Source organism: Capricornis sumatraensis, chromosome 11 (genome assembly GCF_032405125.1).
Source record: "Capricornis sumatraensis isolate serow.1 chromosome 11, serow.2, whole genome shotgun sequence".
NCBI lineage: Eukaryota > Metazoa > Chordata > Mammalia > Artiodactyla > Bovidae > Capricornis > Capricornis sumatraensis.
Genome location: NC_091079.1, coordinates 55,620,633 through 55,634,176, shown reverse-complemented (window position 1 = coordinate 55,634,176; position 13,544 = coordinate 55,620,633). Strand labels below are relative to the sequence as shown.

At 46.1% G+C, this 13,544-nt stretch overlaps 1 protein-coding gene across 1 annotated transcript in view; it reads left to right on the top strand.

Moving 5' to 3' along the window:
- Positions 1-6,512: 6,512 nt before the first annotated feature.
- Positions 6,513-13,544, top strand: part of SBSPON (somatomedin B and thrombospondin type 1 domain containing) — a 30,006-nt gene continuing 22,974 nt past the window's right edge. Inside the window, exon 1 of the mRNA XM_068984158.1 lies at positions 6,513-6,726. Coding sequence (XP_068840259.1) covers positions 6,513-6,726 — 214 coding nt within the window. The remainder of the gene's footprint in view (positions 6,727-13,544) is intronic.

The following is a 13,544-nucleotide window of genomic DNA, read 5'->3' as shown; positions in this document are numbered from 1 at the left end:
TTAGCCTGCTGTGCTGTGTGTGCGCTCAGTCCTGTCTATTTGGAACCCCATGGGCTGTAGACCTCTAGTCCATAGAATTTCCAGGCAAGAACACTCCAGTGGGTTGCCATTTCCTACTCCCAGGGATCTTCCCGATCCAGGGATCAATCCCGTGTCTCCTGTGTCTCCTGCCTTGGCAGGCAGATTCTTTTCTACTGTTCCACCTGGGAAGCCTCCCCTCTGAGTCTCCTCTCCAACAAAATGAGAAAATTACCAATACCTGCCCTGTGGGGTTTCCTGCAAAGCACATTATAAAATGTAAAGTGATGAAAGTGCTGTTTCTTTAGATTTTTCATTAATTCTCAGATGCATATTTTCATGTTTTACCAACTCTGAAACTGAGATCCATTCTTGCTGTGTACTGAATGCGTATGTTTCCCCTGTATTCATATGTTGAAATCTATGGATTTCCCTGGTGGTCCAGTGGCTAAGACTCTGTGCTCCCAATGCATGAGGCTTGGGTTCCATCCTTGGTCAGGGAAAATAACTAAAAGTTCACATGCTGCAACTAAAAATCCTGCATGCCACAGAAAAAATCGAAGACCCAAGTGCCACAGCTAAGACTTGGGGTAGTCAGATAAATAAACAAATAAAAATTAAAGTATTTTTTAAAAAAGAAAATAAATCTAATGCCCAAAGCAATGGTATTAGGAAGCAGGGCCTTTGGGAGCTTATAGGTCCTTGGGAGGGAGATGAGTGCCCTCATGGAAGAGACCCCAGAGATCCTAGTCCTTTGCCATGTGAGATTACAGCTAGAAGGCACTAGCTATGAACTAAAAAGCAGGCTTGCACCGTACACTGATCTTGGGCCCACAGACAAGTGAGGGATAAATTTTTGTGGTTTATAAGCCACCTGAAAAGAAAGTGAAAGTGAAAGTCACTCCGTTGTGTCTGACTCTTTGCAACCGCATGAACTATAGAGTTCATGGAATTCTCCAGGCCAGAATACTGGAGTGGGTAGCCTTTCCCTTCTTCAGGGGATCTTCCTAACCCAGGGATCGAACCCAGGTCTCCCAGATTGCAGGTGGATTTTTTTTACCAGCTGAGCCACAAGGGAAGCCCAAGAATACTGGAATGGGTAGCCTATCCCTTTTCCAGGGGATCTTCCCAACCCAGGAATCAAACCAGGGTCTCCTGCATTGCAGGCGGATTCTTTATGAAGTGAGCTATCAAGGGCCACAGCACTCGATGGTAAGCCACCTAGTTGACGGTATTTTGTTATGGCAGCTTGAATATACTGAGACAATACTTTAATCCATAAATAAGTATGCACCATACTTTAATCAACAGTGTTTTGTCTTATATATCATAGTAGTATAACATAAAATAATGGTGAATCTTACAATTAACTATGTCTGACTGTCAATAAAATATGGGTCTTCCTGGTGACTCAGATGGTAAGGAATCTGCCTGCAGTGCAGGAGACCAGGTTTGATCCCTGGGTCAGGAAGTTCCCCTGGAGAAGGAAATGGCACCCCACTCCAGTATTCTTACCTGGGATGTCCCATGCTCAGAGGAGCCTGGTGAGCTACAGTCCATGGGGTCACAAAAGTCAGAGACAACTGAGCAACTAACACCTTCACTTTCAGATATCCATGCAGTATGTTGCCTCTGACAAATGGCCCCAAACCTGCCTAAGAATCATCTATTCTATTTCATGTGGAATCTAAAAAAAGAAAAAAAAGGACTTCCCTGGTGATGGTGAGTAGAAATCCTCCTACCAATACAGGGGACATGGGTTTGATCCCTGGTCCAGGAAGATTCCATGTGCTGCAGAGCAACTAAGCCCCTGAGTCACGATTACTGAGCTTGTGCTCTAGAGCCCAAGAGCCGCAATGACTGAAGCCCCTGGGCCTAGAGCCTGCGCTCCCCAGCAAGAGAAGCCACTGCAATGAGCCCACACATCATAAGGAAGAGTAGCCCCCACTCACTACAACTAGAGAAAGCCCACACACAGCAACGAAGACCGTTAAGACCAAAAATAAATCATTTTAAAGAGCAAATAAATAAACATAACTAAATAGAAACAGAGACATAGATTACAGAGAACAAACAGGTGGTTGCTAGAGGCAAGAAAATAAATATAAATTATATCAGTTATAAAATAAATGAGGTATGTATGTGAAATGTACAGTGTGGAGAAGACAGTCAATAATTGTGTGATAGCATTGCAGGTGACAGATGACAACTAGACTTATGATGGTGACGATTTTGAGATGTATAGAAATACTGAACCATTATGTTGAATACCAGGAACTAACATAGTGCCTCAGTCAGTTATACTTCCAAAAATATATAAAAAACAGATGAAACTATTTGCAAAGCAGGAATAGAGACACAGATTCAGAGAACAAACGTGTGGACACCAAGAGGGGATAAGTGGTGTTGGGATAAACTGGGAGATTGGGATTGACATCTATACACTGCTTTGCATAAAATGGGCTTCCCTGGTGGCTCAGACGATGAAGAATCATTTGCAGTGCGGGAGACCTGTAATAGGTAACTAATGAGAGCCTACTGTACAGTATAGGGGAAAACAAATTCATAGAAAAAGAGATCAGATTTGTGGCTACTGGAGGCAGGGGATGAGGTGGGGTGGGAAATTGACAGGCAAAAGCTACAAACTTCCAGTTATAAGATAAATAAGTACTCGGGATGTAATGTACAGTGTGATAAAGGCAATTAACCCTGCTCTTCATTATATATTAAAGAGAGTAAACACCTTGAGACCTCATCACAAGGAAAATTTTTTGTTCTATTTTGTACATGTTGCATCTACAAGAGATAATGGATGCTCACGAAACCTGTTGTGATAATCATGTGATGATGTGTGTGGTCAAATCGTTACGTTGTACACCTTAAACTTATCCATGGCTCTATCTCAATTGTTGTTTAGTGGCTAAGTTGTGTTCAACTCCTTTTTGACCCCATGGACTGTAGCCCACCATACTCATCTGTCCGTGGAGTTTCCCAAGCAAGAATACTGGAGTGGGTTGCCATTTCTTCCTCCAGAGGATCTTCCCGACTCAGGGATTAAACCTCTATCTCCTGCACTGGCAGGCAGATTCTTTACCACTGCACTACCAGGAAAGCCCAGTATGTCAATTATATCTCAGTAAAACTGGAAGGAAGGAACAAAGAATCAATTCTTCTATTATCAACCTCAAGAAATTGCCTCCACAGCCCTCAGAACATCCTGGATGCCTTTTATGACTCCCTGTCCATCCATCTGACATACATCCAAACCTTTCTGGAAATTATTCGTATTTTCATTTCCACACGTTTAGTGCAGCACTCAATCTTACTTGTCCCTATGTTCCATTACCCTCTCACCATCGCCACTACCAAGCTATAAGTAATGGGAGGAACGCTGCAACATTTTGGAAATATTTAGTTTGGGTCTAGTTTTGTTGCTAATTAGCTAGATGTCTAATCCCTGTCATCTGTGGTACAGGGATGCCAACATTTTCCTCACAGTTGTGCAAGGTTGAATGAGATCATATATGTGGACGTCCTTTAAGATGACTGCCTTCTGAAATCCAGTGAACAGAAAGGCCTCCCTCCCCCTCTGTAATTTTACCAGTCTTGGGCAACGTCCAAAAACAACACTTTAGAAGAGAGTGTCTTTTAAGGTGAGTTTCGCGAATTGCTATACTCGCCACACATTCACTGGGATGATTTCTGTTCTACTGAGATCCACAGGGCATGGAAAACAAAGTGACTGATTGTTGCATCCGACTGCACCCAGCTTCCAGTAAGAATGTGAACTCCACAGCTTCAAATGTCAGTGTCCCCTCGACTCTGCCTTCCGGCAAGAACTGCTTCCCTTGCAGGGGCCGGCTGGAGAATCTTATCTTGATGGTTTCAAGGCAGTACAAGATATAACATGAAACTGTGAGTTTTCTTTCAATGTCACCTACCACAGACAAGCTCCTTTTTATGTTTGGTAATAGGAAGTAATCATTTACATCCAGCTCTATGGACAGAGGAGCCTGGTGGGCTGTTGTCCATGGGGCCGCAAAGAGTTGGCTGAATGCACGCACACACAGTACTCGACTGACCAGTGGTTGGTTGAATCTGTGGATGCAGAATCCATGGATACTGGGGTGGGGATGACTGTACTATGCCATTGTAACTAAGACGCTTGAACACCTGTGGATTTTGATATCTGCGGGAGAGAAGGGGGGGGGGGCGGTGTCAGTCATGGAACCAATTCCCTCACCACCGGCAGACAGAGGGATGGCTATATTTGCAGTTTCTTCTTTTTAACTTTGTGCTTCCCCTTACTTTGTGTGTTAGTTTCTCAGTCGTGTCCAACTCTTTGCGACCCCACTAACTGTAGCCCGCCAGGCTTCTCTGTCTATGGAATTCTCCAGACAAGAATACTAGAGTGGATTGCCATTCCCCTTCTCCAGAGGATCTTCCTGACCCAGGGATGGAACACTGGTCTCCTGCATTGCAGGCAGATTCTTTACTGTGTGAAGAAGTCCTTCCCCCTACTTTGCACACAATTAAAACCGGAGTTTGTCTCTTACTTGGTTTTAGGCTTTAAATGACAAAGTGGGAGCTGGGTCGGCATTAGGACGGGATCTAATTGATATTTAATGACCACTTTGTTCTCAATTTACCCACATCACCTCATTTCTATAGACAACACACAGCAATCTTAAAAGTTAGTATTCTTTATTTGAGATGAGAACACTGGAGGCGAACTGTCCAAGATCATAGAGTCGGAACTGGACCCAACCTTTTTGAACAGACTCCCAACTTCCTGTTTTTGATTTTAGATTTTAGGTTTTGTCTGGGTATAAGTAGGAAAGGATGATAAAAAGTATTTGAGGAAGCATTGGGCATTGTATTTTTAATTCTCTTAAACCAGAGGTCATCTTCTTCTACTTTCTGTATCTGAAAATGAACTTGTCAGTGGAGCATTTATGTTTTCCTGGAACAAGTCCAGATTCTCAAGACATTACAGAACAAGTCTCTAGCTAAAGGCATTCCATAAAGCAGACAGCCTTAGGGAAGACATGGGAGATAAATTACATGAATGAGTTAGTATGAAGATGCTAATAAAATGTACACACACAGGTAAAAGCAAAGGGTATAATTTGCTGACAAAGTTATTTAGTATCAACTACCAAGAACTAAAAATATTAAAAAGTAAATCTTTTTAAATTAAATTGCAAAAAGAGAGACTTACCTAAAGAGGAAAATAAGATTATTTCCAAGCCTGAGATTTACTAGTATAAACAATCACAAAGAAAAGATTTCTTTTTTATTTTAGAGTGTGTTTTCTTTGGACAGTGGGGAAAAATTGCTTTGTACCCTTGTCAAACTTCATCTGTGATTTCAGTTTATAAGATACAATTCTTATAAAAGATTCAATCTTTTTCATGTCACAGCTTTTTTGCTTAATTTTATATGTGTGATTATTGTATTGTTTATTTTCGCAGCCAAGTGTTTTTTTCCCTTTTGTTACTTTTCTAGTCTCTGAAGAGTAATGGGAATTCTTTGAGAAGTCTTCATATGAGAAAGGAAAAAATTATTCTGAAATTAATTAGATTTCTCAGATACAACTTTATGGTCTCAGTTTCTTACAAAAACCATGAATAGTTTAAATGTTTAAAAACATAAAAGAAAATGAAACTTCCAGAACTTTTTGGTTAACAAAAGGAGTACAGAAAATATATTTGGAGAAAAAGGTGGAAGAAAATGTCTATACGAAGTTAGGATGGCGCTTGATTAAAGCGGAAATTAATTCTACAATACCATCAAGCAGAATTTCTTTGGGGAAATCTGCTTTAACAGACAGCCAGGCACCGTTGGTAGTCTATGTGTCATTGATTGATTCTTCGGTGAAACAAAGTGGCATTTTCCTGGGGCAGGAAAAACCCATTAGAAAATGCTGCAGAAAGAAAGGACGTTTCTTCAGTCCTTTCTCTCGATTCAGTGGCCTTGGGGAGGTTGTGGAGGGGAACTGGGTGTCCTGGGAAAAGTACATCGTGGCTTTCTGGGCTAAGTCTGGGCGAGCTGTGCGACTGAGCCCGGTTCGTGCCCATCGAGTGCGATACGGCTCCTGGCTTCGGAGTCAAGCTGCCGACTGGCTAACCTGTCCCCAGACGTCAGGAAGCAGAGTTTGGAGCCTGGAGATGTGGCCGCCCTGGCGGGGCGGCTGGCGGGCACGGTCGCTCCCTGAGATTCTAGAGCACCTGCTTTTCCGCTGCCTGCCGGCCGTCCCCGCGGGCTGGGCCATGGGCCTCGTGGGCAGGGGGCCGGGGTCCCGAGCGTGGATCGCGGGCACCCGGGGCGGAGGCGCCCTCCCCGCCGGTCCCCGCCCGGCTCCCGACGGGCGCGCCGCCAGGGCCGGGGAGGGGCGGGGGCCGGCGCGGGGCAGGGCCGGGCCGGGCGGCTGCGGGGCCGGCGCTCTCGGAGGAACCCCGGCACTTGCCCCGAAGGTGTGCAGAGCGCGCGCCATGAGGACACTGTGGATGGCGCTGTGCGTGCTGGTGCGGCTGTGGCCCGGGGCCCTGGCCGGCTGCGCGGACGCCGGGCGCTGCTGCCCCGGCCGGGACCCCGCCTGCTTCGCCAGCGGCTGGAGGCAGGACCGGGTCTACGGGACGTGCTTCTGCGACCAAGCCTGCCGCGTTACCGGGGACTGCTGCTTCGACTATGCCAGGGCGTGCCCAGGTGGGTGGCGGGCTCGAGGGTGGGCAGCTGGCAGTTCGCCCGCAGCAGAGGGACGCAGGTCCCACACCGGGGACCGCAATCCCGGAGCCAGGCTTTCCTGGGCTGTCCACCCAACTCTATGCTAGGGTCCTCCAGCCCCTTGCATCCACGTCCACCCAGCTCTCTTTGTCCTAGGGTTCTCAGCCCCTTCTCTCTAGGAGCTCCCCAGACTCTCCATCCTAGGGTCCCCCTGCCCCCTGCATCCAGGGATCTCCAGTCTTCTGGACATACAGTTCCAAAGCACCCCTTCCCACCAGGGCCTGGCCATAGGGACTAGAGCTCTTGTTCCAGAAGGGCACAGGCCATCTCTACCTAGTGAAGCCCTCCACTTGGGAGCTCCAGGCCTGGTCCGGCCACCTCCTGCCTGGAGACATGGTGCTGACAGGTGCCAGGGGAAGGCCCCAGGCCAGGTTCCACAGGGGTGCTTTCTGTTAACCCTTAGCTTTCAATCAAGAGGGGTGAGGGGAGGAACGTGGCACCAAGGCCTGGCTCTGGGAGGGTGCTTTCTTCTGGAGGAGGAGTTCCTGGAGGACCACAGTTGTCCTCACCTGCACTCTGGCCTGTTGCACAGCCCCTTCCTCCTACGAGGTGTTTCATATATTCTTTAAATTCAGTTGTATCCATATAACATGAGTAAGGGTTTTATCTCAGGGTTCCTAGTATGTTTCATTCTTGCTGGTTTTCCTTTAGGTTCAGTCTTTTTGATCTTTAAACCTCACACAGTTTAGGCTCCTGGTATAGATGTGATAAATGCCAACTTGCCAACTTAATTAAAAGGTAAAGGAAGACGTGGTGAGAATAGTCCTGAAGAACAAGGCATACTTGAGAAGAAGCCAGGTCTGGAAAGAGAAGTAGCCCTGCTCCCTGGTAATCACAATACCCCCAAAGCCACACATGCATTAGGGCTTGACCTCAAGTATCCTGGTGTTGTGGGATCCTCAGCATGTTCCTGGAAAAGGAACCTGCAGGGCTGCTATTCCTCAGGTACCTGGATGCCTGGTAGAGAGTAGCACCCTTTCTGCCTCTTTTTAGGCAGGGAGAGGCCACGGGCCCATGGCAGGATGGTCACCCAGGCCTGCTGCTGCAAGAACGCAGTTGAAAAAACATGAAGATTTTTTTTTTTAATCTTGATTGAAAGCTAATGATACATCTGAGAATATTGACTTTTCTTTTTCTTTTTCTTTTTGGATAAGCTGCTTTCCTGCTTCTGCACCAAAGCCAGGGCACTTTACTACCCAAGTAAGGTGAAGAGTCAATTACTTAGGAAATGCAGTAGCCTCTGGCCAGGTGCCCCTGCTCCTCACAGCATCCCTCCCAAACTCCTGTTTGTCTCGGTTTCCTGGATCACTCGAGCGAAGCTTGCCCACTATGGCAGTCTCTCTCTCCAAAACTTTTTTTCTCTCTTGAGCATTCTACCTACATTTTAAAGGGAAATACAGAATTCCTGCAGTTCAGATAATGGGACCCAGTCTGTGGTAAGCACAGTGATACAGAAACCATGAAGACACAGTTTCTGTCCTCCTGAAAGTTCAGAGTCCAGCAGGGAAACATACAAAACCATCTGCCACATGCTCAGTGGCAAAACAGTGGATCAGGGAGGCCAGAGAGGAAAAGCTCAGGAGACCAGAGGAATTCAAGGACGGCTCCTCAGAGGAAGTGATGGGCAAGCCTAGTCACAGAGAATGAGCGAGAAGCCTCTAGAAGGGGAACGGGAGTTCTAGGAGGAAAGCCTCCCTGGCTGTTCAGTGTTACCCGTGGGCAGCAGCCTTTCGTGCCAGTGCCAGGCCAGGCCCTGACAGTCACCTGGTGAACAGGACAGACAGTGAACACAGCTAGATAGGTGAGTGTCAGGAGGAGAACTGGCCTTTTCATGAGCCCTAACAATGCTGTGAGGAATTCCAGAAACCTCCAAGTCTCTATTTGGTCAAAAATGAATCCCTCCTTTTTAGTCCAGGAAGTAGAAATACTAAAACAAAGGCCTGTCTTTTCAAAGTGAGAATATTTGGGGGAGGTGATAGCAGAAGAGAGAAGACTTTACCATCTCCCAGAGAACTCAGAAAAAAATCCTGGGCTCTTTGTGCTTAGGGAGGGCTGGAGCGGTGGACAAAGAAACCCAAACCAGAAAAGGGAATGGGGCCTGATAGGATTTTTAAAGGAGTATTTTCAGGAACCTTAAATGCCCTTCCCAAGGGAGTTAGCAGAGGCTCTCCCAAGCCTAGGCAGAAACAGACTTGGGATGGGAAAGGCTCCTCCGTGATAGATTCTCTGCATCTGGAGTTTTGGGGACAAGGCAGCAAGAAAATAGAGACAACCAGGGACTTCTCTGGTGGTCCACTGGCTAAGACTCCTCCCTCCCAGTGCTGGGGGCCTGGCTTTCATTCCTAGTTCGGGAACTAGATCTCGGAGAATGCCGCAAATACAACCTGACACGGCCAAATAAATAAATAAATAAAACTATTTTTTTAAAACAAGAAAGATAATAGAGACAGTTGGAAGGCAGCCACTCTGTGAGCCTGAGCCTTCTCAGGCCTCAGAGCTGAGGGAGAGTGAGGGGCAAGACGGAGCTGAGTTGCTTGGTCTCCTCAGCCCTGGACCAGCATCACAACCACGCTATGTGTCTGGGGAAAAGGTGAGGTGGGCTTGTATTGGTGTTTCCCAGCTGTAGGAGCTGGGGCTTTCAGAGGGCTTTCCCATCACAAAGTTAACACTAGTGGGGAGCAGAATGAGGTCAGAACCCATGACTGCCTGCTTTCGAGCTGCCATCAGCCCCATCTGTCTGCGCCAGCTCATAGCTATGATTTTCTCTTGGATGAATCAAGGTGCAGCAGCTCAAAGCTCCCAGTGACTCGGTGTTCACAGAACCGCTCTGCCTCTGAGAATCTTGTTTGCTTCTTACCTAAGGATACGTTACCTGCCAGTGCTGCCGGAAGCAGTTTTGACTGAAATGACATTACATGGGAATGAAAAAGGTAACTGTGTCAATGGAACTTACCTCTAGCCCTTCTGATTTTTTCATCTTGATAAATGCATTATTGTTATTATTTTTTGATGTGGCTAAGAGATGAAGTACTGGAAATTTTTTTCTAAATAGAAAGTTTTTTTTTATTCAGTAAAAATAAGTTGACTCTAAAGACTGACTAAACTTTCAGGATTTCCCTGGCAGCACTGAGGTTAAGCCTCTATGTTACCAATGCAGGAGGTGCAGGTTTGATCCCTGGGCAGGGGACTAAGATCCCACATGCCCCACAGCACAACCAAGGAAAAAAAAAAAAAATCACAAACCCAGAATGACTAAGCTTTTCAACAAAACATAAGTTCTGAAACTAATCATCTCAGAAAATCTCATTAGGATGATGGCATGGGTTTCAACACCAATAACGTATGTTCATAACCACTCCGCATCCCCAAATGATAGGAAATTCACCATTGGCAGAGCCTGATCAGATCTGGGAAAAGGCCAAGGAGGGGGCAGATCCAAGTTACCCTGCCCTGAAAGAACTTCCTGGAAGATTTGCTTATCAGGCTCCTAACGCCCAGGCTCCAGCTCATCAGCTGTGTTCACAGAGTCTGCCTTCTAAGACCTTAGAAGCAGTAAGTTGCACTAGATCTTGGATGAGCAACTTAAGAAAGAGTAATCATAAACTCACGTGAAGCAGGACAAAGAAAGGAGTAGCCTATATGGGCCAGTCTCTTCTGCGAGATTGATGGGGAATCTAGGAAACCAACTAGGGCTTCCCAGGTGGCGCTAGTGGTAAAGAACCTGCCTGCCAATGTGAGGAGACGTAAGAGACCAGGTTCAATTCCTGGGTCTGGAAGATCCCCTGGAGGAGAAAATGGCAACCCACTGGTATTCTTGCCTGAAGAATCCCATGGACAGAGGAACCTAGCGGGCTACAGTCTGTGGGGTCACAGAGAGTCAGATACAACTAAAATGGCTTAGCACACAGCACTAGGAAATCAAGTGGCCAAAATCTGCTGACATCTTAACTGGAGGGAGCAGGGACACCATGCTGGAAAATACAGGCTCCCAAACTCACCCCCTAAAAAGGATGGCACAGTCCACGATGATTTAGAAAGTCAAGACTTCACTGGAGCCGTCATGGCCTGAGAGACAGTGTGCGGCTTCGCCTGCCTTTGTCCCTGCGGAAATAACGAGCAGGGACTGGCGCCAGAATTTGACATGATTTGGCTGCAGCCCTGGGTGTGCAGTCCAGGAGGGGAAAGTCATCCATGCTTACCCAGCACTTACTCTGTGCCAGGCCCTCCTCTCTAAGGAGCCTCACAGCTCTCAATTTACTTAGGTCTCACAACCCACCAAGGGATTCTCCATTTTGACCTCATTCTACGAATGAGCTAAACAAGCGCAGAAAGGTCAAGCAGTTTGTCTGAAGTCACACAGCTAAAAAGTGATGAAGTGAGATTTGAACCCAGGGGCTCTGGATCCAGAGCCCACAGGTTTAAACGTTAGGTTTTCACTGCCCCAGGGAAATGAGGCTTTATGAGAAGCTGTGGACTTGGCAGAGCAGGTGCCATATAAATACTGGTAGAATGAGTCTTTTTTTTCTCCATCAACTGTGTGCCTCTTGAGGGCAAGAAAATGTGTCCTGCTCCTCTGTGCAATCCCCTAAGAGTTATTGCAAGGCTTCCCAGGTGGCACTAGAGGTAAAGAACTTGACTGCCAATGCAGGAGACATAAGAGACAGCAGGTTCAATCCCTGGGTAGGGACGATCCCCTAGAGTAGAGCATGGCAACCCACTCCAGTATTCTTGCCTGGAGAATCCCATGGACAGAAGAGCCTGGCGGGTTACACTCCGCAGGATCACAAAGAGTCAGACACGACTGAAGCAACTGAACATGCACACACTCAAGAGCTATTGCAGTGTTGCTAACAAACAATTGTCCAAAAAAAATGGGACCACTCAGTGCCTCTGAGGCATATCCACATGTCCTTTTTAAAAATGATAGTTTCTTTCCTTATCACAAAATATATGTTTGTTGCAGAAAGTGTGGGAATGCACAAAAGGAGAAAAGAACTCACCTTAGAAACTTACTACCTAGAAAAGTATCATTATCTTTTTTATTTTTATCCCCTTCCCCCCCATCCTAGGTTTGCACGGTGTTTACAATCCTGTTTTTCTAAGGTGACAGTTCATTTCACTGTCCTGCTAGCATTTCATAAACTTGTCCAGTTAATATCTCAAAAGAAAAAAAAACCTATCAGGGACCATTAACATGGTTTCTGCAAGAGGAAACAAATACTTGATCATTTTATTTATGCTTTTTGAGGAGCTCCATAGGCACTTGGGCAATTTTTATGGTCTTGTTTGACTTTCAGAGAAGTTGTGACAAGTTTCCTGGGAAAGGGGCACGTATTCATAAGGAGAGAGAAAAGGGCAGATGACGTAAATTTAAAATTGTGTCACCCAGGGGCTTCTCTAGCAGTCAGTGGTTAAGACTTCCTCTTCCAGTGCAGGGGGTGTGGGTTCAGTCCCTAGTCAGGTAGCTAAGATTCCCACATGCTTTGCAGCCAAAAAACTGAAACATGAAACGGAAGTACTATTGTAACAAATTCAGTAAAGACTTTAGAAGTGGTCCACATAAAAGAAAAAGATCCTTAAAAAAATAAATAAAATTGTTTCACCCTGAGGAGAGTGTGTGTGTGTGTGTGTGTGTGTGTGTGTGTGTGTGTGTGTGTGTAAGGGACTGTTTTATTTTTCCTTCTATAGACTTTTTTTTTTTTCCAGTTTTTTGCTGTGCTGTGCAGCTTGTGGGATTTTAGTTCTCCATCCAGGGATCAAACCCAGATCCTCGGCAGTGAGTGTGGAGTCCTAACCACAACCACCAGGAAATTCCCTTCCATAGACTGTCGAGAAACAGAAGCCAAGCATCAATGCTGCCGCTGTATATAAAGTGCAAAAAGAATATTTCCTTAGAAATGGTTAGGGCTAAGAACTGATTGGAACTTAAAGTAAGGGAGAAAGTGCTTGATCGTGGGTGGCCTTCACCTTTTAGGTGGCAAAGAGCCAGGCAGGCAGGGCCAGATTACAGAGAGGAAAGTTTGAGTGTCTGATTAACCAAGGAGAGGCTATAGGAAGATAACCAGGCCTTACATTAAGAAGAAATAATCCAGACTGTATTCACGAAATGAAGGAGCTTGCCTTTCAGCTGAGTTTGCTGCTGCTGCTGCTGTGTGTGTGTGTGTGTGTGTGTGTGTGTGTGTGTGTATTTGGCATTATCAAAGAAAAGCATTAGAAAAAAAAATTTTAGATTACCCTTTGATACCTACAGGACTTCCCTGGTGGCTCAGATGGTAAAGAATCTGTCTGCAGCACAGCAGACCTGTGTTCAGTTGCTTGGTGGGGAAGATCCCCTGCAGAAGGGAATGGCAGCCCACTCCAGTATTCTTGCCTGGAGAATCCTATGGACAGAGGAGCCTGGCAGGCTACAATCCATGGGGTCGCAAAGAGTTGAACACGGCTGAGTGACTAACACTTGATACCTACAGTTGAAAATAGTGTGTGTAATTTTGGTTTCCACCTCTCTCTGGACTGGGAATGGGCTTGGGAAAAGTTGAGTGGGAAATCTGAGAGGGAAAGCGTCTATAGAAAGGTGGGTCCAAAAGCTGCAGGGCAAGGGTCTACTGGAACAGTAAGTCCACGAGTGGCTCAGACAAGATACACACAGGGGTTTTCCCACCATGTTCTGAAATTCTCGAGTGAGGGAAATCAGGCTCAAATAAAAGGAAGTACCACCTCACTCCACAGATATTAATGCTGAA